Source organism: Hesperophylax consimilis, chromosome 4 (genome assembly GCF_061612785.1).
Source record: "Hesperophylax consimilis isolate HC1 chromosome 4, BYU_Hcon_1.0, whole genome shotgun sequence".
Lineage (NCBI taxonomy): Eukaryota > Metazoa > Arthropoda > Insecta > Trichoptera > Limnephilidae > Hesperophylax > Hesperophylax consimilis.
The window spans coordinates 39,689,253-39,711,994 of NC_142839.1; the positions used below are offsets into that span (position 1 = coordinate 39,689,253).

Sequence of the window (22,742 nt, forward strand, 5' to 3'; positions counted from 1 at the left end):
TCTTGACAAAATCAGTTCTAATTTTTAAAATGACACTTAAATTCAAAAGAAATCCAAATTCATTGAACAATAGTTACATCACAGACACACCTAAAACCTAAATTAGTTTGTTTGACGATGTAGTTTGATGTGAATGTTAAGTTGAAAATAATCAAATTTTCATTTCTACACTTTGTACAAAAACACTTTGGTTCTTGTAATGGTGGATTTGTGGAACATTTTTCCAACCAACCCAGATGTACATTGTACAGTAGAATTTAAATTTAAAACCTAGTGTTTTTTCCACACCGTTTGATGTGTTTTTTATTAATAATTTATCGATGCGAAAGCAAATTGAATGCAAAAGATGTCTAAAAGCTGAAAGTAATGCAATGTGGTATGGGAATATGTATGCTAGGCACCAATCTAAGAAATTAGATTTATTTATTTTTTTACATTAGATACATTTAAAGGAGACATAACAGTAATAATATAGAATAATGAGAGCATAATATATTTAAAATGAGTAGGTACAAGTGTTATTACGTTTTGTTGGATCGAATTTAGTTCCTAGCTAGGCAGATTGCCTGTTATAAGGAACCAAATGTTTTTGAAATGCCAAATGTAAATTAATTTTTACTCTTTTTTATTAAATTAAGTATACTTGTATTAAGTTTTTACTAAAAGTGACATTAATAGGTAAACATTTATAGTTTTAAGTGACATTAAATAATAGTTTTTCAGTCTTATATTAAGTTTTTACTAAAAGTGACATTAATAGTTAAACATGTGTAGTTTTAAGTGACATTATATAATATTTTTTCAGTCTTATATTAAGTTTTTACTAAATATGATATTAATAGGTAAACATGTATAGTTTTAAGTGATATTATATAATAGTTTTTCAGTCTTATATTAAGTTTTTACTAAAAGTGACATTAATAGTTAAACATGTGTAGTTTTAAGTGACATTATATAATATTTTTTCAGTCTTATATTAAGTTTTTTATTAAATATAACATAGGTAAACATGTATAGTTTTAAGTGACATTATATAATAGTTTTTCAGACTCCTCCCTACCTAAGCCAATCAACCATTTAGTTATTATTGCACCGATGTAGGACATTTTGCATTTGTTTGTTCATTTGTTTGTTTGCATTTATTTTCATTTGTTCGTTTGCATTACAGATTGTATTTAATCATTGAATACTGCACTATCGTTAAATATAATAAATTTAAAAAAAAAATCATCCTGGACTTAAGAAAAGTCGAAAGATGTCGTACACTAAAATAAAAATTGATGTATTTTACTGAGAAGACACTATCTAGATTGCACTTATTTCGGAAAGAGTCAATCATACATATAGATAGCAGCCAATAAAAATATGCGTAAAGAAAATGAAGATAATGTTCGTAGTTCTTAATCGAAGTATGATACTGTTAAACACGACCGATGTTTTTACTTATTAAGTTATTCCAAAAATATAGATACCTACGTATTTTTTATTTCTTATTTGAGTAGGTAGCGCACAACTCTTCCCAACCGGCTGGAGCCATTCAGATTATGGTATTCCCAATTGGGGTATGCTGTAGGACGGTGGCTGGTGAGTTGTGGAAGAGGAGGGTGGTGAAGTACCTGGCTATCCAGATCTCACCAAGTCACCAAACACGCTTAAAGACTGGCTTTCATTATGATGATATTCAAAGTTTGTTACTACTGAACCATGAAAGCCATCATCTTATGACATTGACATATTATTTGTGTATAAACAAAATAAAAATAATGGCAGGACACATTAGTCTGAAAATGGATAAGCGATACATAAAAGTCGGTGTACAGTGGCGCCCATGAGGAAACGACAGATAAGCTTGTTATATGGAAATACTTGGAACCGATAAGAGTTTTTGGCGTGGCTCAATCCTACAATGTTTTGTAGTGAATGACGACGATCAGGGCCGGCGCTGAGACAAACGGCGCCTGGCGCTAGTAGAAATCTCAAGGGCACTGTATTGGGTATTAGATATTAACAGCGCCTTCACTCCTTGGCGCCTGACTCCTTGGCGCCTTGGCAAATCGGCTCCCAGAGTGGACTGCCCCAAATGCGTCTACACAGGGCCGCCCTTCACCACGACGATACCGGTTCCATGCTAACTCAACACGGTGACTATTCAACACACTTTTAAAAAGTGATATAAAATCATTAAAAACTATGATTTTTTTTAAACCTAACCTAACCTACTTAACCCAGTAAATAAAGTTTTTGTTTCATCACTTTCCATGACTTTACATAACTTTTTAAATATGTGATGAATTATCATTTTGATGATTTATCCGGTCACCGACGATACCATATCTATAAATATATAAAAAAATTCTTTGTATGTCCCTCATGCGTTCCTATACCATTCATCAGATTTCGCTGTTAATTTCAAAGATTGTTCTTATTAGTGTCAGAGAGAGTGGTTTGAATGGTGGAAGAAGTAAGGTATGCTCGAGAAAGATTTAACGCATTAACACTGAATTGGAATAAGATACTGAGTCGAGCTAAAGTCGACATAAAAAGGTCGTGAATGCCCGAAGACGACACGGATCAAATAATTAAATAAAGGTACACGTCAGCTATTATATAATATAAATTATCCTAGGACATTATGTTATTAATCGGGACGATGATCGATTTTCGCCAGCCCAAAAATACTATAAAATAATAATAATAAGTGTTTATTCCGGTATGTGGGGAGGTTAGCGCAGTCCCACACATTCCAAATAGAGATTAAAAACAAAAATAAACAAAAAACAGATGTATTTTACATAAAACAGAATAGGATGATAATACTAATAATAATAAGTTGAAGCCTTTAGGAAGCCGTGACTGTATTAGGCGCTAGTATTTTTCTTCAGTGTGCGTCAATGCAGGAGGATGGAGTGAGGCGTTCCATGGTGAGGATATTTCCAGAGCTGCTTATCCTTTCACTCATTCCTGCCACCCTGATCTAATAAGGGCTGCATATCCGGGAACTCACCCCTCCGTGAACATACGGGAAGCGCTGCAGTATCTGGGGAGACAAAAAATTCTGCCGAAGGCGTTATTGTATTACACCCATAGTCTTTCTATAGTAATCTTTTTGGAGTTTACTCATAGTTCGCACGTTTACAACGTTGCGCAGATGGAAAGGAAGAGCGTCCTTTTTACAGCGGTACTTCAAAGACGAAATCTTCTACTGAGCATGTTTGCTTTAACGCTGAGAGCTCGTCTTTGTCTATCGATATCATCATCGTCCATCAGATTACTGGTGATCATGTGTCTAAAGTATTGAAACATCCAGTTTTATGTTGGTACATCAACGTTCTCAGTTAGGGTATTAATCTTATTCTATGTTGTTGATATGTGGTTGTATATATGGATCTTGAGATCTATACAGAATGAAAAACAAGAGAAAATGTCAAAATGTTTGAAAACATAAATAATATACAAATATCTGAAATTAAATTAATAAATAAAATAATATAAAAAAGACCTTGTATCTTTTCAGCTAGAGTAAGGAAAGTTACTTTGCGTTTAAATTCTTTGCATTTTTGTTACTTGGTTTATAAAATTCTGACCTTACTGAAGATATTTTTACAAGAAAAAAATACGATAATGACGGCATTTTGATTTCTATATTAATTTAAAATGTGCCATTTTTGATTTGCCGCCAAAATGAAACGTTGCTCGTGAATATGGCGTTGTTGACGTCACACCAGCCAACGTCGCGACGGTGACAGCCGTCTTACCAGCCAGTAGCGTTTTATACGTCATTATGATGTTGTAGGCAGTTGGAACTATTCGGAATGTGCGAAAATAAATAAATGGGACTGAAAATAATAAAATTACACGTTTGTAAATCAGAATCAGAAAAATAAACTATAAATCTTTCATACTTTTTACATGGTAATCGTAGTTTATGAACATTCCCCATGAACCTACTTTGTTACACCTCGCCTACTACATGCGTCATTTTTTGTTATTGATAAGTTAGTATCGATTAAAAATATTCGTTATCATTTCTCCCATCAATGTAATCGATTCGTGGAAAAGTACGACAATATAGTGCTGTTTGATTTATTTAAATACCCAAGATTAAGATCTGAATGAATACAATCTAATCTGAAATAATATTATTTACTTGTATATTAGCACCTTAGCAGAAAAATTAATGTTAAAATATATAATAAATATATAATGTTTGTCTTTCTTTTTAAAAAAAAAAAAAAAAAATATTGCTAATTTATTATGAATCTCTTCAAATTCATCGTAATCTGGTTAAAACGGGATTGCAGGCCCTTGACGAATGAATTGATATGTTTCCTGATAAACTTTTAGTAAAATACCAATGTATTGTCATGATGTCGGAACATAAAAGTGTGTTCATAAAAATCCTAACATTTTTGCATTTCGTCTTTATAAAGTTTACCAGGAAACGGACTGCAATCCCGTTTTTAACCGGATAAGAATAATTTGAAGAGATTCTTAATAAGTTAATGATTCTCATTTTTCTCCTTGTGTAAAATTAAAATTTCAAATGTATTTTCTTTTTACTTAAATAAAGTAGATACTGCAACATAAAAATACGACTAAAAATAGTGAAAAACGATTTGGTGAAATGCCAACGTAAAGATTTTCTTGTATGGGCAATACCAAATTCCAGTTCAAAATTATGAATTTTGTAAACTTCACAATTAAATGTTCGTTTGTTTCTTAGAATCGGTTTGTGACACCAGGAAACTTCACTGTGCAATTGGCGTAGTTGTAGTCAATTAATAATGTTTTAATAAATGATATATCGTGACCAATTCGTGATGGAAACAATATTTTCATTCCCGCTCAAGTTGCCGGCGCAGAGCGGGCGACGCACGGGTCCATTACAGATGTCGTCCTAGTCGCTTCCATTCAAATTATCCTCTTTCCATTAAAATGGAAAATTTGTTCAGGAATTTAAATATAATTATAAATGTGAAAATGCAGAAAAGCAGGACATGTCGAAAAGAATTTTTGAGATTTTTTGTGACTGTTGGTGTGAAGTGCTAGTTGGAGAAAATTGAATTGGAACACAGCGGGAAAGCCTTCCCGGGTCCCGCGGGTCGGGCGGAGTGGGCCTCGCGTGCGGCGCGCAGGCGCGGGGCGGCCGGGAGGGGGCCGTGCAGATCGAAGGGTCCGAGCGTGCGCGCGGTAGGCAAGCTTAACCGAGCCCAGTCCCAGCCCGCACACCCACACCGCAGGCATGGCCGACAAGACGAAGGTGACGGAACAGTATTACTCCCCGCCGCCGGTACTGGGCCGATGGGAGGGCTTCAGCCAGTTCTTATGGAATTCGGAAACCAGCCAGTTCTTGGGCCGAACCGGTTCCAGTTGGGGTAAGTCATTTTCATTTTCCACCCTCCCCAGACGTACCCTTCTTGAAGCCCGTGTCCTTCCGCACTCGGTGCGCTTGGCGCTCGGGGGACCCCCCGGAGGCTTTTCGTCAGGTTTTAAGCATCGTTTCATACATGACTCTTCGAATTTCCGCATTGCCGTAGGAAGTGGAAAATTGTTGAGAAAATGGCCTCTATGAGATGCGCAGAGTGCGCGCGCCTTCCGGCTTATGTAACAGTAGGATGACCCGAGAAGGAATCCACCACTCTCCCATGCCCCGTGCAGACTTTTAACCAGGATGTATCTGTTCCTAAGTAGTTTTAACACGTAATTATGATTATTCCAAAAAGGTTGCAGACGATTCCCCCTCCCGCGGGGCCTGCGCCCTGAGAGCTTTTTCGGTGACTACTGAATGTGGGTTGTAAATCAATTTAATTACTCCTCATTTCTGTGTCAATTGGCCCACCTCATTTGCATATGGAATCTACCGTTCTAATCTTCCAGACAAAATCCTTTGTAGGAGGCAGTCTAAAGTTATCCATTCTAAATGCCGAGCCACCAAATCTTACGTGATCGATTTTTAATTTGATTTTCAGGTTTTTAGAACAAAGAAAGCTCATAAGATAACATTTTCAAATAAAACGAAGAGTACAAGTTTGCTTATCGATTTATAAAGTCAGACCCGTAATTCCTTGTTAAGTAAAGTTTATTGATTCACTTGAAATATTCATGTACAGAATACTCTATAGGAGCGTGTTCGTGTTATCACCACTTACAAACCTCTCTTATATGTCACGGAATCCCATATCTTTGCCGCCAATATTACTTATATTTTATTCATATAAATTTCATTTCAAATACAAAGTGCCCAAATAATATGATATCACTTCACTGATTCTACTTGAGCATGCTTATCAGTTAAAACTATCCGGTGGTTATTAGGAAACTAGTAAATATATTTTTACTTCAGCTAAAAAAATTAATATGTAAAATGAATTATCATATTGACTGGCTTTCTCATAAGTTAACATTTAGAAAAGAAGAAAATAAGGAAGAAATTGAATAAATCTAACTAAATCTTCGATCTTTCAGATATTATTTCATATTTCAGGAATTTTCAGACAGAAAAGGCGTGATCTCGTGGTTTGTAGAATTTTCATCTCCGATCACATCTCTTATGTTCCATGTAATCGGTTCGAATTTACTTGTAAAAACGGTACAGGACATGAACAATAGTGCACATTCGGATATTGATCTGAAATTCTCTGTCTGGGAAAATATATGAACGTTACGTAACCTCATAAGTACAAAGCTTTGAAGTTTTTAACCAAATGCTTCGTATGTATCACATCAATATACATTTAAGGTGATTTGATGAATTTCAATAAATAATTTAAGAAAAAAAGATCGTCCTTTGAAAGTATAATAGGGCGGAAATCTATTTTTCAGTTTTTGACATCGATAATACACATATTCAAAATCATAATCAACCTCTCACTAGAAACGAACAGACCTGGAACGGAACGGAACAGACCTGGAACTTATTACAGAAAAGATGTAAAATTTCAGTTAAATTTATAATTAGTGTTAACTTTTAAGATCAATAAAACTTATCGTTTTATAAGGAACACGTTTTCAGAACACCGTGTGGTCCAGTTATCTGCTTTATTTGTTGTCCGATGCAATCGGTTTTTAGTATAAATTGGTTTCTAGTTAAACATGTGTCTGTTACTTCTAAGCTCAGCTATAAGCGCGCTCTCCGTATATATATGGAGAAAACATAAAAGAACAGGTAGATTAGTGAATTTTTAGTAAAAATTTACATTCATTCATTTAGTTTAACTAATTATTGAAATGTTCAAGTCAAGCGAACACCTATTGATACTTGTAAGCAGTTGTGAACAGGGTTGCACCTAGTTGCAACGAATTACACTCAAATGATTACATAACTCGCGTAATCAAGGAGCTTTTGTGATCAAATTTATTTGATATGTTTTATCTCTTTGCGTACATGAATTAGACAGCACACGATTATTGTCGATACGACTATCAACTCTTGTACATCACGTAGATATTTTTAAATGCTGTAATTACAGTAACAGATCCACAGTTTTAAAAGTTATGCAATTTGTACTTTAAAATTACTTTATGACTAGAGTTTCATGAAATTAAAAAAATTAATTTAATATTATATTAGCATACTACTTAGCAAATCTACAATGTATCAACTATATACTTGATCATAGAAAACGTTAATTATATGATTCCGGCCTTGTTATAACTTCTACTCTGTGATACAAATACGAAAAATATAATAACAAAATTAAACAGAAAAGCCACAAAAATAATGATTTTTATCACAGATTATTCATCACAAAGCACGACTTGTTCTGCAAATGGAGTAGATCTGTACCCGCTGCATGATTCGAACTCATCTCACCTATTGCTGTCTATGCATCCTCTATATCAGGCAACCGATCATTCCCAAATATTTTTGATCGGTAGTTAAATTTATCGTTAAATTTTCCATACATGATTTACATGGTGTGACGAGACAATTTAAATCCAGCTCAAGTACAATGACAATATTGCAATCATGGTTTTAGACGGCGGTCACTGATCAGATGTATTATTTAATATTCAACATTCATAAATAGAATAACTCAGCCAAAATATCTCAATTGAATTTTTATTTCTGAAGAAGCATATACCCTCTACCGGTGAGTCCAAGCCACGTGGAAACTGGACACCCTTTTTATGTATATAATTACGAAATCCATGCAACTACTTTTAGCTTGCGACATAATTCCTATCATGAGTCAATAATCAATGGTTTGAATAAATGAAATCTCGGGTGAAGACGGGTAGTTAGGATTGGTATATTACATAATGTTTGTCTACCGCCCCCAAACGCGAACTTGTTTGTTTTACAAGTTTTTGTGAACATTGCAAACGAACGCAAGCGATGAAAAAACTGTCCAAGGGATGGAGGTTAGGGGGTGGGGATGTTTGCTCTCCGCCATTTTACATTTGTCAAAGTCCTTCCGTCTATTCCCCAGAGCCTTCCATGGGCCGGAGGCGTGTTTAGTATTTTATTGCAACCCTCTTTTCTATTATTTAATTTGCCTCGTTTTAAAATACCGATGAAAAACTATATTTCAATGGAAACAGACCAAAGTGAATTGAATTGAAATTGTACGTATTGATCGCTCCTTTTTTCTGATACAATCGCAATTTTCACGAGTTCTATCATTTAAAAATATTTTCAGTAGATAAATTCAGCAGTTTTACGATATCAATGATGCATTTCTTCACTATCGAGTCAGTTTTCATCTGTGCGGTATCACCGCTGAGGGCGGTGAGACCAATGTAGCTTGCATAATATCAGCTGTATTGTACGCGTATGCCTTTATTGAAGTATTAATGTAATTAAATAAGCGAAGATTATTCAAAAGCACGTGTCCTCAATTATCGAAAATTTTATCAATTTGTTTATAACAAACGTGTATCGTTTATATTTTTATTTATTGGCATCCTCCCAATTTTCCCAACCTTCGCTTTTGTACATCCATTGTAACCTCTTCCTCTTTCTCACAAACGTCACGTGTAACTGAAAGAGATGTTACAGCAGTGCTCTCGGTAAGTGGTCCATATTACCCAACATTGCTTATATCTTCGCTCACCACACTCAGGACATGCGTCCATCGTCGATAATTACATAATTAACGCAAGGAACAGCATCCCAGCATCTATTCTTCTGATATATACCACCATTGTAACATCTCGCTCCATCTTGTGAACAACACTTGTGACTGAAAGAGAGGTGGCACAGGAGCTCTCAGCGGCAGGATGGTTGGGCGGGATTGTCCGCAGCCCCCCGTCCACCCCCCTCCCAGTCCGCTTAGAAGAGACCTGTTAATTGCCTACCGGTCTCGAAGTTCGATGCCAATTTCATGAAGACTCCGCAAACTGCATTTACTAGGCCACGACTAGTCGCTAATTTATTATTGCCTATTTCAGTCTAGCCACTTAGCGCGGAGAGAATGAGGCCGTCATGTCTCGGTAACCTATAGATTGAACATTTAGTATTTGGGGTGGATTTGGTTGGCATTCAGATGAATATCCCTACGACAAAATTATTTCATCTTTTGATGAATGACGTTAATGCGTTATTTAATGAGGTTATGCCAAAATAGAGTTTTTTTCCTTTCTTATCATGAAAAACATTTGGTTACTATCCTAATTATTTATATATACCTTAAAACAATTAAAATCAGATATCTGCACATATCCCCATAGGAGACAGTAATAATAACACCAAAAATATTCTGATTTCATTGAAAAATATTTTTTGGGTTTTGGACGAAAACGAAAATCAAGATAGATAATAGATAAGGAAATCAATTAAATAGCTGAGTAAATTTCTTAACGCCAGAGTTCAAAGTATTAGGGTTTTAACGGTTCATAAAATCTACCAATCGTTCAAATTCTAAAGTAGTTAAATTATAATAATATGTTAACCCTTCACGCACGTGGCTACTGAAAACTGTATAAAGACGTCATTGGTTCAATGCCTTTGTTAGCAAGGTCCTACGTATTGACACAAGCAACATTTCCGCTTATTAAGGTGGTATTAAGAATTTTTCAAATAATACTGTCGGGTCATTCGTAAACCGAGAATGTTTGTCTTTTTTTTATAAAAATATTTATATTTTTTTAAATTTATTGAATAAACTTTATCGAATTCATGACGAATACGAATGGCGGGGTTAACTGTTTACGACGTATAAATTCTCTGTAGAACAATAATGATTACTGAATGGTCAGAAATGACACAGTTAGATACGACAAGTGGCCGAGTGTTACTGTAGATAAATATATTGTGAGTGATTATTTTCTAACGCAGCCTCGTATGTAAATGGGTAATCATTTGTTTCTTTATTTATCTCTCTTAGTCACTTCGGTCAAAAAGTAATTTATCAAAAATTAGTGGGTCAAGTTTTCGAGTCAAGTACACAATATTTTTTAACCGTCTGGTAGGGAAATATTTGGAGCAACATACTTATTTTGGATATAATTTAATATAAAAGTTAGTCTTTTAAAGTAGACAATAACACTCTACATAAATCACTATGAGATACACGGACAAGTAACGAGAACTGCTAAGAAGAGGTCATACATTCAAAGTAACGTATTAATTTGACAATATGATTCCATGATAATATTCATGTCAGATAAATATACAATGATTGTAACAATATTATGTCACGTTAAAGAGTTACATTAATTATTATAAATTAAATAAATATATTCCGTACATTAAACACATTAAATAAATACATTATTAAATGGGTCATGATCATGTTAAAAAAGTGCCAATTTCCTGATAAAATATTAGGCATTCAGAATTTATCGAGAACACGTATTTTCCAAACAAATATCATAACGGAATGCGATAATATCAGTATGTCAATATCAATATCATTGTTTGAATGAACACGTGTTATATCATCCTTATAAAACACTCGCTTTCGACTAACACGTTTTGACACGAGAACTCATCTCTGTCAATTCATCAGTAAATTTTCTCCGTGTACTTACTCGATGAATTAAAAAAAAACGATTTTGTTACGTCTAGTCAAACATAAATATTTTATGAAGCGATGTAACAATGAAATAATTAATAAGCGTGTTATTCTCATTATTTCTAAAGATATATTTATATAAGGATGTTTAGGACATCAAATTTTATGCATTAATTTTCGATGAGAGCAGTTTAATCTGCACATTCCAAGAACGCGTAATCTGTTATGGGTGAAAACCTTGAGTATTTTTATTCACGTACTAAAAAAATATTTTCTGAGTGATAAAGATTTTAGACAAAAAAGATTGGTGTCGCGCTGTTATTAAAATATCTTTTAGGTGGCAATGATTTTCACGCAATAAAGTCAAAACGAAAACATCAGCAATTCAGCTAATAAGGTAGCCGAGAATCTAAACGACAATACGAGGTAAATAGCATTCTAAAAATACCCACCCCTATTTCTTTAGGGCGGCAGGAAGTGGGAAGTGTAAGGTAGGTTTCAGTTTGCCCCCCGGCGACACGTCCCATCGGCTGCGATGACAAATACTTACATAGGAATAGGCACCTACCCCCGCGCGTCAAACAACCCTTAGATGGGGTAAACCTTTAACCTTTCTATTTAAAGATGCCTTTGTTTTTATTTCCTCACAAATCTTTCGCACGTTATTACACTGCCTGTTTTGGTAAATTTTTGGGTCAATAATATTCAATATTATTTACTGAATCGTCGGAGAAGCGTGATTTTTGTAAAATATTTTATTTTATTTTGTACTTGGATTTACGTATAATCTTTGTAAACATTTACGTGGAAGTAAATCATCCTCGTATTAGCCAAGGGGGCTTAACTCATTTACAGTCAGCGATTAGTGGCTGTATTGGGGCTTCTTGCTTTTTAAAGGTTTCCACGTAAGTTGTTTATAAACATTGTGGTGTAATATCACCGCTAGTCTGACTCAATTTAATAATCAGTATATCTGAAAAATCACGTACGAATTTTTCCATTTACAGAGTCCAAAATTTAGATTTTGAATAGAAATCACAAAAATCTTAGAAGTTTGACGCAAATTTGTAACCAGATTGTAGCCTTGCCGAGATATCCGCATGAAACGCTTCCATAAATAAGTTTTAAGTTCGTGGATTTGATCAGAATTCCAAGATCTCGCGATAAGTTTGCTAGTTAGCGTAGATTAACCACGCATTTGAACCGCGAGAATATTAATCACCTCATCGCCGCGGGAAGGTGTCCTTGAACTCACTACCCTTCCCTGCCTGTAGCCTGCAAGCACCGCCCGGCACAGCCATCCGATCCATACAGCCTTCCACCTAGCCTTCTATACAGCTTTTCACGCTGTGTCTATAGAGCCTTATCCACCCTCTCCACGGCACAGCAGCTCGCAGCTTGGCAGCCTCCTCCCGATAGGGATACCTCCCCCAGCCCCCAGGCCTGTATCTCTCCCCTGTTCTGGATTCCAGCGGGGATGTATGATGGCATTGCTCTCGACTTGGCAGATAATCTATATTATTCACTACTCGGCTGGTGGCTGACGGAAATATCTCGACAGTGCGATGATTAAGGACTGATAAAAGGATTGATGCTTGGAATCAAAGCTTTGAATAACGACTACGAATTCAACGATGTACAGCTTTTGATTTGTCTCGGTGAATAAATGTATAATACATTTTTATTGTTTGATTGTTAGAGTGCTAAATTGCTAGTCTTACATTATTATACACTACATTTAAAAAGACGTGGGCTCTATTTGTGAATCCTACTTCAAACGGATCGGTGAATATTTTTATTTAATTATGTGTAATGACATAACAAGAAGTTATATAAGGATAATTGCGTGATGACATAACAATAAATTATATAAGGATAATTAATTATGTGTAATGACATAACAAGAAGTTATATAAGGATAATTAATGAATTATTAGAAAATCTTTTAATTTACTCACGTCCTTTTTTACGCCTGACATTTTCAACAACAATAAACAGGAAACTGTCATCCATGTACGAATGTAGTTACTTGCTCATCTTTATTAACTTTATTTAAACGTATAATTTACCTTGAGTTTTCACGTAGGAAAGGAATAACGTATTTTTTTGCAACTCTCAGTCATAAATCCAATAAACCGTTGTAATACTTTGCCGTATAAACCAACAACACTTTTCAAAGTCTCGCTTCTTAGCCATTTAATATTTCAGCATTTATTCAAAACGGAATTTTATAAATCATGATATACTGCGCCGTGGCGAGTTAACTTGCGCCGAGAAAGTTCTATAAGATTGGGGCTGGAGGTCGCGAAGTTAGATTCTGGGTTTACGAGCTTCATAAATAGGCTTTCTTATGTGGCAGCCTCACGCAGCGTACTTGTTATTTCAAGGAATTTAGGTGGAGCCGGATGACCATTTCTTTTATTTCTTTCCCTTGGAGAAACCCAAAGCAAGGTGTGTTCCGTGACGCGTCTCGGGGGAATTAATGGAGGCCACGCAGAGAAATAAACGATTTTAGCAATAATTTAAAGAATCTATTTGAAAAACTAGATAACAATGGACTCTGATGTCACGAATTTCCCGTAGCTATCTTTTGTTCCTTGAGTTTTTAGATCAATGCAAATATTTTCAGATCTCAAATTTCCGGTATGGATGCATTTACTGTACCTAGTTTTGAGTTCCAATCAACTATTAAAAATGAAGACGATAATAGTCAAAGAGGAAAATACGACTAAATCTCCTATAACTGACAGATAACCCAACAGATAACTGACCTCGATCACGACCTGTAGATCCCAGAAAAGGCAATGAGAGTGATTATCTTTTTAAAAATAAATTATGTAAAAACGGTTTAAACACTAGTACCTAACTCGAAATTACTTGTAAAATGCTGAAAAATTTCTTGCTTACATTTTATAGGAACAAACAAAAAAAGACACAGATAACCAGCGTCTTGGATTTCCATCAGCTATATTATTTGCTTTAAGGACATTAATTGCTCTAAGGACAACAGAGACAGTATTGCAGAAGCTTAAACATTTAGTTTTATGCATTAGAATATCGTTTTTCAGAGTTTTGAGCATGTAATAAGACGTTAAGAAAACAAACCGCGCCATTTCGTAACCGTTATTATTTGCCATCGCTAGAGCCTTCCTGAATATGAAACACGCCATTGTTTTAGATTGGAGATATCTATTTTAAAAGTAATTTTGTTTATAAGCTTTTTACGAACTGATACCCACTCGAAGAAGGGAAACTACTATTACTACTTAGGGGAAGTTTTTTGAAGAACTCCATATTTTTCTCACTCGTTTTTAGGACACATTGGTCAACATCAAAATTAATAAAGATTCGATTATGTAATAAAAACGCGGAAATCGTAATTACCTTCAGCATAACCACTGACGGTAAAACATTAGAATTTGAACAATTTATCAGATTTCAAAGATAATTTTAAAGTTATATTCAACTTAAATAAAATAGAACTTTCACAGAATTTGAAAATCAACTTTGAAATTTGACAAATTGTTCAAATTTCATGATACAACCGGCTCTTTATGTGGAATAATATTGATACATATTTTGCATAGTTTATTAAGATTTGCGTGGAAAACCTTTCCATTAGATTCTTTGTTTAATACCAACCCTTGCGTGACTCGCACACATTTGATACCTATACATCTTAACTCTGCTATTTGAAGGTCAAATGGCAAATTGTTGCCTTAATGTGAGTACACTCTTTTACCCTTCACCTCAATATTATGTTAAATCAAGACACCTCAAAAGTACTGAATTTTCCAAGGGAAGATCGACCTACAAGTTAGTCTGGTTCATTTCCTCGTTCCACTTTATCCACAGGAAGCAATTATCTAAGCGGTCACGCCGAGCAATTTGTAAATGTTTGGAAGGTTTGTGATCTGTGAAATAAGAAGCTTTTCTTTTTTAATTATAAAATAAACTTTCCACGGTGGTGTAAAAATATTAAAATTAAATTGACACACGTTTCTTTGGAACAGTAAAGAAATCACACCAGTGAAAAAGTTTTTGGCTGAGATTATTAATTGCAAGTTTTCTATAACTTCTCGAATCTAATAAAACCAATTAAACTCGCCCGCCTCAGAACAGAAATCTTCTAGTGAGGCGGGTTACTTTCATATTTGTAATATTGATCATGTTATTGCAATAAACGCCCGGGTTTCCGGCAATTAATAAAAAAAACTTTAATTGGGTATATTTAATTCTTCAAAATATATATTGGCTATATTCAGCAGGTTTACTACTCAGTGACTTAGTGGTCCTCCTGATAAAATCTTGGTAATGGTATTTTTTCTCGAGTAATTTTCTGAGAATAGTATCATTAAAAAATAAATATTTATTTGTGTTTAAGAAGAGAATTTATTTAACCATTCAAAGTTTAATTGCAAACATCGAAAACAGGATAAAACCATTTTATTCAAATATGCAATATGATTAGTCATTGTTATTTGTGTTTATATCCTTAAGCGGATAAAATAAAAGTCAGATGATTTAGAACTAATAAAAAGTCCTTACATTGTAACGTTGATTATTTAAGATGATTCATCTCCCGGAGGCTGTCGGAAGTTGGGATTTGAGAGAACCCAACAATAAACTTGTTTATCATCGGGGCAATTCAGAAAAGCCTTTGTGGAAGAAATGTTTCGTTTTCGGAAGCTTTTCAACCCCTATTCGTGCTACCCTTCTAAATATTGTTTACTAAAGGCCCCTTGACCTATTAGGCCGCCCGACCAACAGCGCGGTATGGATCGCTCTTGACAATTGAATACATTTACGCAGGTTGTGCCGATGGTGGGCTGTAATTTATGAGAAGTGGTTAGGTTATATGCGAACCGTTTTTTTTTATCAATCTAAAACCCATTGATTATAATAAGTAATAAAATAAAATGGAATTCGATAGTTTACCCATATTTTTTGTTAATATTTTAAAACAATTTAGATTCTAGTCGTTTGCGCTTTTCAAGTCTTTTAATGCGATGTAACTTTTTCCATCCTTATTTAGTATGGAATTTAAGAGAATTTATTTATTTATTATCAACGGTATAAATAAACCATAAACAATGATTGCATACCACAGTATTTATAATGACGAAATGCGAAAATGTTAGGATTTTTATGAACACGTGTTCCGACATCGGTATTGGTATTTTACTAAAAGTTTATCATTAACCTGTCGATTCATTCGTTACGGTCCTGCAATCCCGGTTTTAACCAGATAACAAATAATTTGAACAGATTATTAATAAATTAGAAATATTTCGTAAATTCATAATCTATTTAATCAAAATTTTATTGAATACGACAGGAAACTAGTCCAATGTAAACTGTTACCATCCGGTGTTCCGAGTAATTTTTCTTTATCAACATACATATTGAGCAATGCTTTTACAAAAAAGCTCGCATCTAATCACATTCTCCTGAAACGAAATAATTAAAATCTTACAGATCATTGTTTGTTCACTGATATAATCTGTCGTGTAGAGACTATACGACTAGAATGGATAGCGAATGTTAATTCAGTGATGCAGTTCAATTCGATGTCAATTGCTCGTGTGATTGAATGGCGTCTGGTCATTTAACCTCGTCACATGATTTGTATCCACTAGAAGAAGTAACCTAAACCAGTGGTAGGCATGTTTTTATTAACTGAAACAATTTTTAATTGGAAGATCCCAAAGTTCCATTTATTAGCATCTTGAACAGCTGGTTATTTTACTCTTCTAAATAAAAAACAATGTTTCAAGTTAAAACTAGGGCGAAACCGTTTAGTATATATCAGTGTAATCGTAAAACAACATCATAAAAAAGTAAATACAATTCTGGTTATTTTTTTTCACATTAGCTCTACATAGCAATCCATAATTCGCTTAGGGCTTATGTCATCTTTGGGGATGCTGTGTGGAGGGTCTTTTTAGGGAAATGAAGGAGAATGGAGAGGTCAAAAGATCCGGCTCGCCATGCAGTAGGTGGGCAAACCCATCCGCTGCCAAAACCTAGACAAACTTCACCCAATGAACCCGGGCGCCCCTGCTAAGTCACCAAACGTAGCAAACTATCTGGGGTGACCTATGATAGGAGTGTTGGTTATCCAACAATTGGAAAACATTCTCGGACAGTTTGATTTTTACACGGAGAAAATTCACTGATATAAAATACTGTTCATTTATTAAAATTCTGGTACAAAATTTCGTTTTCCTGTTAAAAACGGAACTACAGGCCTTTAAGGAATTTACTGACGGCGGAACACGTGTTCATACAAATATTGATATTTAATACTGATATGGTCGCATTCCGTCTTGATATTTATTAGGCAAAGAACACGTGTTCTCGATATATTCTGAATAACGATTATCTTTATCAGGAAACTGGATCATTTTTCTCTATGTACAAAAGTATTTTTGTTCACTTGCCCATCACTGCATTAAACAAACAGTAAATACTAATATTGCTAAGTGAGTAGCTAATTACGATTGCTTGCAATATGAATATGATGCTGTAATAATTCAGAGGTTTTCAGTTAAGACAAATCTATTATAATGATATTTTTTTATGCAGTTTTCTTAATAATTGTCATAATTGATCTAGTGAACTATTCGTAGTCAGAAATTATGCTTACTGATTAATAAATTTCTAGCTCGTTTAGCTAATAATCGAGGGCGAATGAAAAAAAAATCCGTAAAATTGAGCGCGGAAAAATCAGGGGAGAGAGAAAATTTAAAATTCTGCCAACATTAGCGAGAGATTTATGTAAATGGGACGCGAGATTAAATATGCTAATTTGCAGAGGCTGGATCAGTTCATAAGTACAGTGAGCTGTAGGTGCCTTAGGTATACATCAAACTCCGGGGCTAAAACCTGCAAGAGTAGTTAACTATGTAATTTAGACGAATTTTTACTTCAAATAATGTATGAGAAAATCTCACCATGGCTCTCAAAACAAACCAACATACAGCATCAAAATTAGATTTCTGTTGTGTTTCCGGGGTTTTTTCATAAACTCTCTTATTCAATAAAACTCCGGCTTCACCAAAACCCTGTGACAATGGGCTGTTACATCTTAATTAGAAGGCGTTTGGAATAATCAGGACCCCGACCTTGAAGTTCACCTCACCTTATTTATTCAACTATTTTTCTCGACAGCTAACGTCATCTATTGGTAGCCAAATAGACAAATACTAGACCCATCTATGGTTGAACTCTTACCTTAATATCAAGGATATTATGGGAATTGCTTACGTAGTTTTAGTAGCTAGATCTGAATGGCTATATTTCTAACAGCTTATTTTTGTCTCATCACCAACATTCTTCCACTTTTCAACAATCAGAACGACCGTAGTCCCTATGACTATGCGCTGTATATCACTTGTGAGATGTCACAAAAGTGTTGATTTTTTAAAATACTAATATCCAAGTCTAGGGAAAGTACTTTGAGAAATATCTCCAAAACAACCATTCTAGGGTGAGAGCTATTGTTTTATACGATAAATACATATTTTGATGTAACTAGGCGTCGAAACACGCCAAAGGCCACATTTGGTTAACTACCTACCTACAGAATATAGTGTCCCAGGCGTTCCGACGCCATCGCCCATAACCTCCATATGCAATATTTCACCATCAACTTAAACCATAAAACACAAAACACCCATTAAATTATAACTAATATCCTTTTAACTATCACTTATAAGCCAAGGTACCTATACACTTTTATAGGCTATTTTAAATAACATTCGTTGTTTAATACAATATGCTAAAGTAAACTGGTTAAATTTAATAACAAATTGTATTGTTTTTGTGAAATTTTTCGGTTGGTTTTAGATTAGAAATTCAGGTAGTTATTTATCAAAATACTAGAAATTATATTCTGCAAATTGCTTCGGTAGCAGTAGGTCGGAGCTTAAACGAATAAATTGTACGCTGTCTGAGCTATAAAATATATTATTCAATCGTTTGTGGCGAGTTTGGGCGGTTTTCCTTAGCCCCGGGGTAAATCTCGGGACATTAATATGTAAGACGTCGATGTGACTTGACCCATAATGGTCCATCTGGATATGCTTTATAAAACTTTAATTCCTAAGATTAATGCTACAGACCTTGTCGCTAAGCAATTTCGTGTTGCTAAGGGAAGTCAGTGCTCTTAAGCGATTTGAACTGAATGCATTCAAGACACAATCGAGTCTAACCTAACCCAACCTAATTTTACCTAATCTTACCTAACATTTACCGTATTAGAAATCGCTAGTTCAAACGAATACAAAAGGGTTACAATGGGTTAAACAATTACCTAACTTATCTTAATTTGACTCAACCTAACACAACCTAATCAAAAGTAACCTAAACTAAACTAACAAAACTTAGCCCTATATGATATTATCGTCGATATTGAAACACGTAGAAAAAATATTATTAATTTACTAAGAATCTCTTCAAATTATTGGTAATCTGGTTAAAAACGGGATTGCACGCCTTAACTAATGAATGTATCAAGGCACATGCATTACCAGTTTATCAGGAAACTTAAGGATTAAAAATAATTTGAAGAGATTCTTAATAAATTAGCAATAGTCATATTTGAAAATAATTACAAGCAATAAAATTAAAGAGTTTGCACACATCGCTGGAATAGTTTTCATTAAACCCTAGAGTTGAGAGTTCCAAAAACATGTGATTTCAAAACATCGTTAAATTTAACGTAGTTGTTTACCTGTCGAATAATAAATTCTTCAATAATCCCACATCATTATTATAGGCAGGTACTTACCGCACTTGTGCGTGTGTGAAAAATTACATTTTTAAGTATATATTTTTGTAACAGAATTCACATAGTTAAGCACCATTTTACCGCCGCCGGTCTTGGCCATTTTGAATTTGAAATACGGTGTTGTGACACGGCAAGATGATTAATCAAATTAACGGGGGGACACAATACCTTACCTTCATGTTTTATTAATTTGCTGACGTGAAATTACTTTTTCATACACAAACAAGCGCCGCTCCCGCCCCTATTAACCTAAAGTGTTATGTTCTGCCTCGTTATACCCGCTGTTGTGACTAGTGACTGTTGACAGCCCAGAAAAGGCACAACTTGTTTTAATAATCTAATTAACTACCGCACTATACTATTTTACCTTTTTTTTCGTTTCATCGTACAATCTTCTCCGTATAGTGCAAAATTAGATTGTTAGAAGAATTCAATTCTCTAGAACGTCTATGATCGTTTGTGTTGCCAATATTGAACTATAAGACAGCCTCCGTGGTCGAGGGGTAAGGCTCTCGACTAGAAATCCGAAGGGCGCGGGTTCATATCCCGGGGTGCACAACTGTTATTTGTGTTATTTCACAATTTAATCATTTAAATAAGGTATATCTGCGGCACGTTGAGTAGAAGATACTCTCAGTATCGCCCTGGTGTAAGACCACCATTCAGAATTGAAACGTTGCTTAAAATAGTTTTAGTCGTGTTTGGTGACCAGATCTGAATAGCCAGGTACATTTCCACCATTCTTTTTCCCATCTCCACTACCTTCAGCCTCACAACATACACCAATTGGGGATGCCATAGTCTCACTGGCTTCAGATGGTTGGGAATAATTGTGAGTCTTGTGCGGTATTCAAAGATCCATAATATGCATGCCTGAAGCAGTAAAACATGCGAACTGTGAGCTCTGGTGTTATGAAACTTTCACATAACTATGCGTCTCTTTTCAGCTCGTTTATTCCTAATATGCATTAAACTGGCGCGCGGTGGTTCGTAAGTCGGGTAGTTACTACTATTCTCTTTTCATCAAGAACATAGAAATATAAAAATATATATTCGACTACCATAATTCGGACATGTGTCTAGTGTGGTAGTCGAAAAGCATGTAAAAAACTGTATACAAATATATTTTTATGAAGAAAGAAAAAAAAAAAAAAAACATATATATATATATTAGGTTAAGTTATATAAATATATACGCATGTACTTTTGTGTCTATAAGGTAAACATTTTTTGTGAACTATTACTAACTTCAAGGTTCAGGAAACTTGAATAAACATGTCAAATGTATGCGTTTTTTGTTAATAAAGCTTTAGTTTATACAAACACAAACATGGAAATATGAAAACTTATTATAAAAACTTACCTTGTTATAAAAACTTACCTTATCGGTTCTTTGAAATTTAAAAAAAAAAAATATTTATAAAAAATATGCCAATATTTCTCAGACCTATTTAAGTTTTCCATAGTCACTATGAATAATTATGATATATGAGTGAGGTATATATTTTTTTAAATAGTGTTGGTCTTTAACCTGTATATCTGGTAACCACATCTGCATATCTGGGTACATCTTTCTCTCACTTCTCCAATATAACCTCATAAATTTACCCAAAATAACTGCGTACAGTTGTTGGGACTTAAGCAGGATCAAATATTCACATTTCATAATTACAGTAATTTCGGTACACTTTGAAAAAAAAAATGCTGGGATTACGGTCAACCGGGGAAATTCCTTGGGATTCCGGCTAAAATATGATCTTTCCAAGTTTACAATTCTGTCGCAGGGGATCCGGGAAGAGAAAAAACTAATGGCTGGAACATGTATACCTTTTATAATCTCATTATCCGGGGGCAGATCCCGCAGGAAAGGATTTGAGAAGATACCGAACCATTTCCGGTGAGAATTACAAATTGTATTACGCAGGATGTACGATATCCCCGTACAATAAATGTACTTCTTTGTAATAAAGGGTTTTCACACATTTTATAAAAGAGTTCTTATTTGGAAATTGAGTTTTGGTTTGTTAAAAAGTGTGACATGTTGACCTGGTATAAAAATAGACTTTTTTGTAAAAAAGGTAAAAAGGTAATTTTATAGAATCGTTCTTCTTTTAAAATTAAGTTTTGTATTGTTAAAGAATGTGACTGATATTGAATTTTCAGTTTGTTCAGTTGTTCGTTCCACATTTCGCCGTGAAAGAAAATCGATGGCATTCTGTCATATCAAGGTTTACAGTATCTTTGATGCGATCTGTATTGCGAGGGGACACACAATACTAGTGTGATATAATGCGATAGCTGTACACAATACAGTATTTGAGATTTATAAATATTGATTCTAATAAATAAACATACGAGTTAAACATTTTTAAAACGTTGGGCTATTTTATTTTCAACTACCTGACATGTACATGTTTTGAAGTTTTGAATTCGAGTGTTTCTGAAAACTGAGTCTATTTCAATTTTTTTCAATTACTTAGACTTCCACGAATTGCACCATTCTCTACTGTATACCACAAAGTTACCATAGAAAAACTACATTATATCGACGTTTATTCGAACCATGTACTTGCTCATTGTAGTGCAGAGATGCAGTCTTCCCAAGTCTTCCACGGTAGTCCCCGACTGCTTTTACCAACTTCTATCCACTCTATAAATACTACTTACACTAATAAAAACAAAGTTTCAAATTTTCTGCAAGATCGGTTCAGTAGTTTTAGAGTGTATCTATAGGGGACAAACGAAGAAACATTCATTTCCATATATATATATAGATTAACATTGCATAAAATATTACTGAAACACTTCAAAACATATCCAATAACCATCCAATGATATAAACTTTTCTATTATTAAAAGAACGTTATAAAGCATTTGAATTTATATATTTTTAATGAAATTAATATGTATGTTATATGTAAGAATGTAGAATGCATGGTTTTAGCAAAAGCAGTTAAATATTACACAATTTTTAGTTTATTTCTCTTATC

General features: G+C 34.4%; 1 protein-coding gene across 1 annotated transcript in view; it reads left to right on the plus strand.

Moving 5' to 3' along the window:
• The first annotated feature begins 5,172 nt into the window (after nt 1-5,172).
• Nucleotides 5,173-22,742, plus strand: part of nrv3 (sodium/potassium-transporting ATPase subunit nervana 3) — a 64,036-nt gene continuing 46,466 nt past the window's right edge. Inside the window, exon 1 of the mRNA XM_089630959.1 lies at nt 5,173-5,375. Within this exon, the coding sequence (XP_089487085.1) occupies nt 5,243-5,375 (133 nt within the window). The 5' untranslated portion in view covers nt 5,173-5,242. The remainder of the gene's footprint in view (nt 5,376-22,742) is intronic.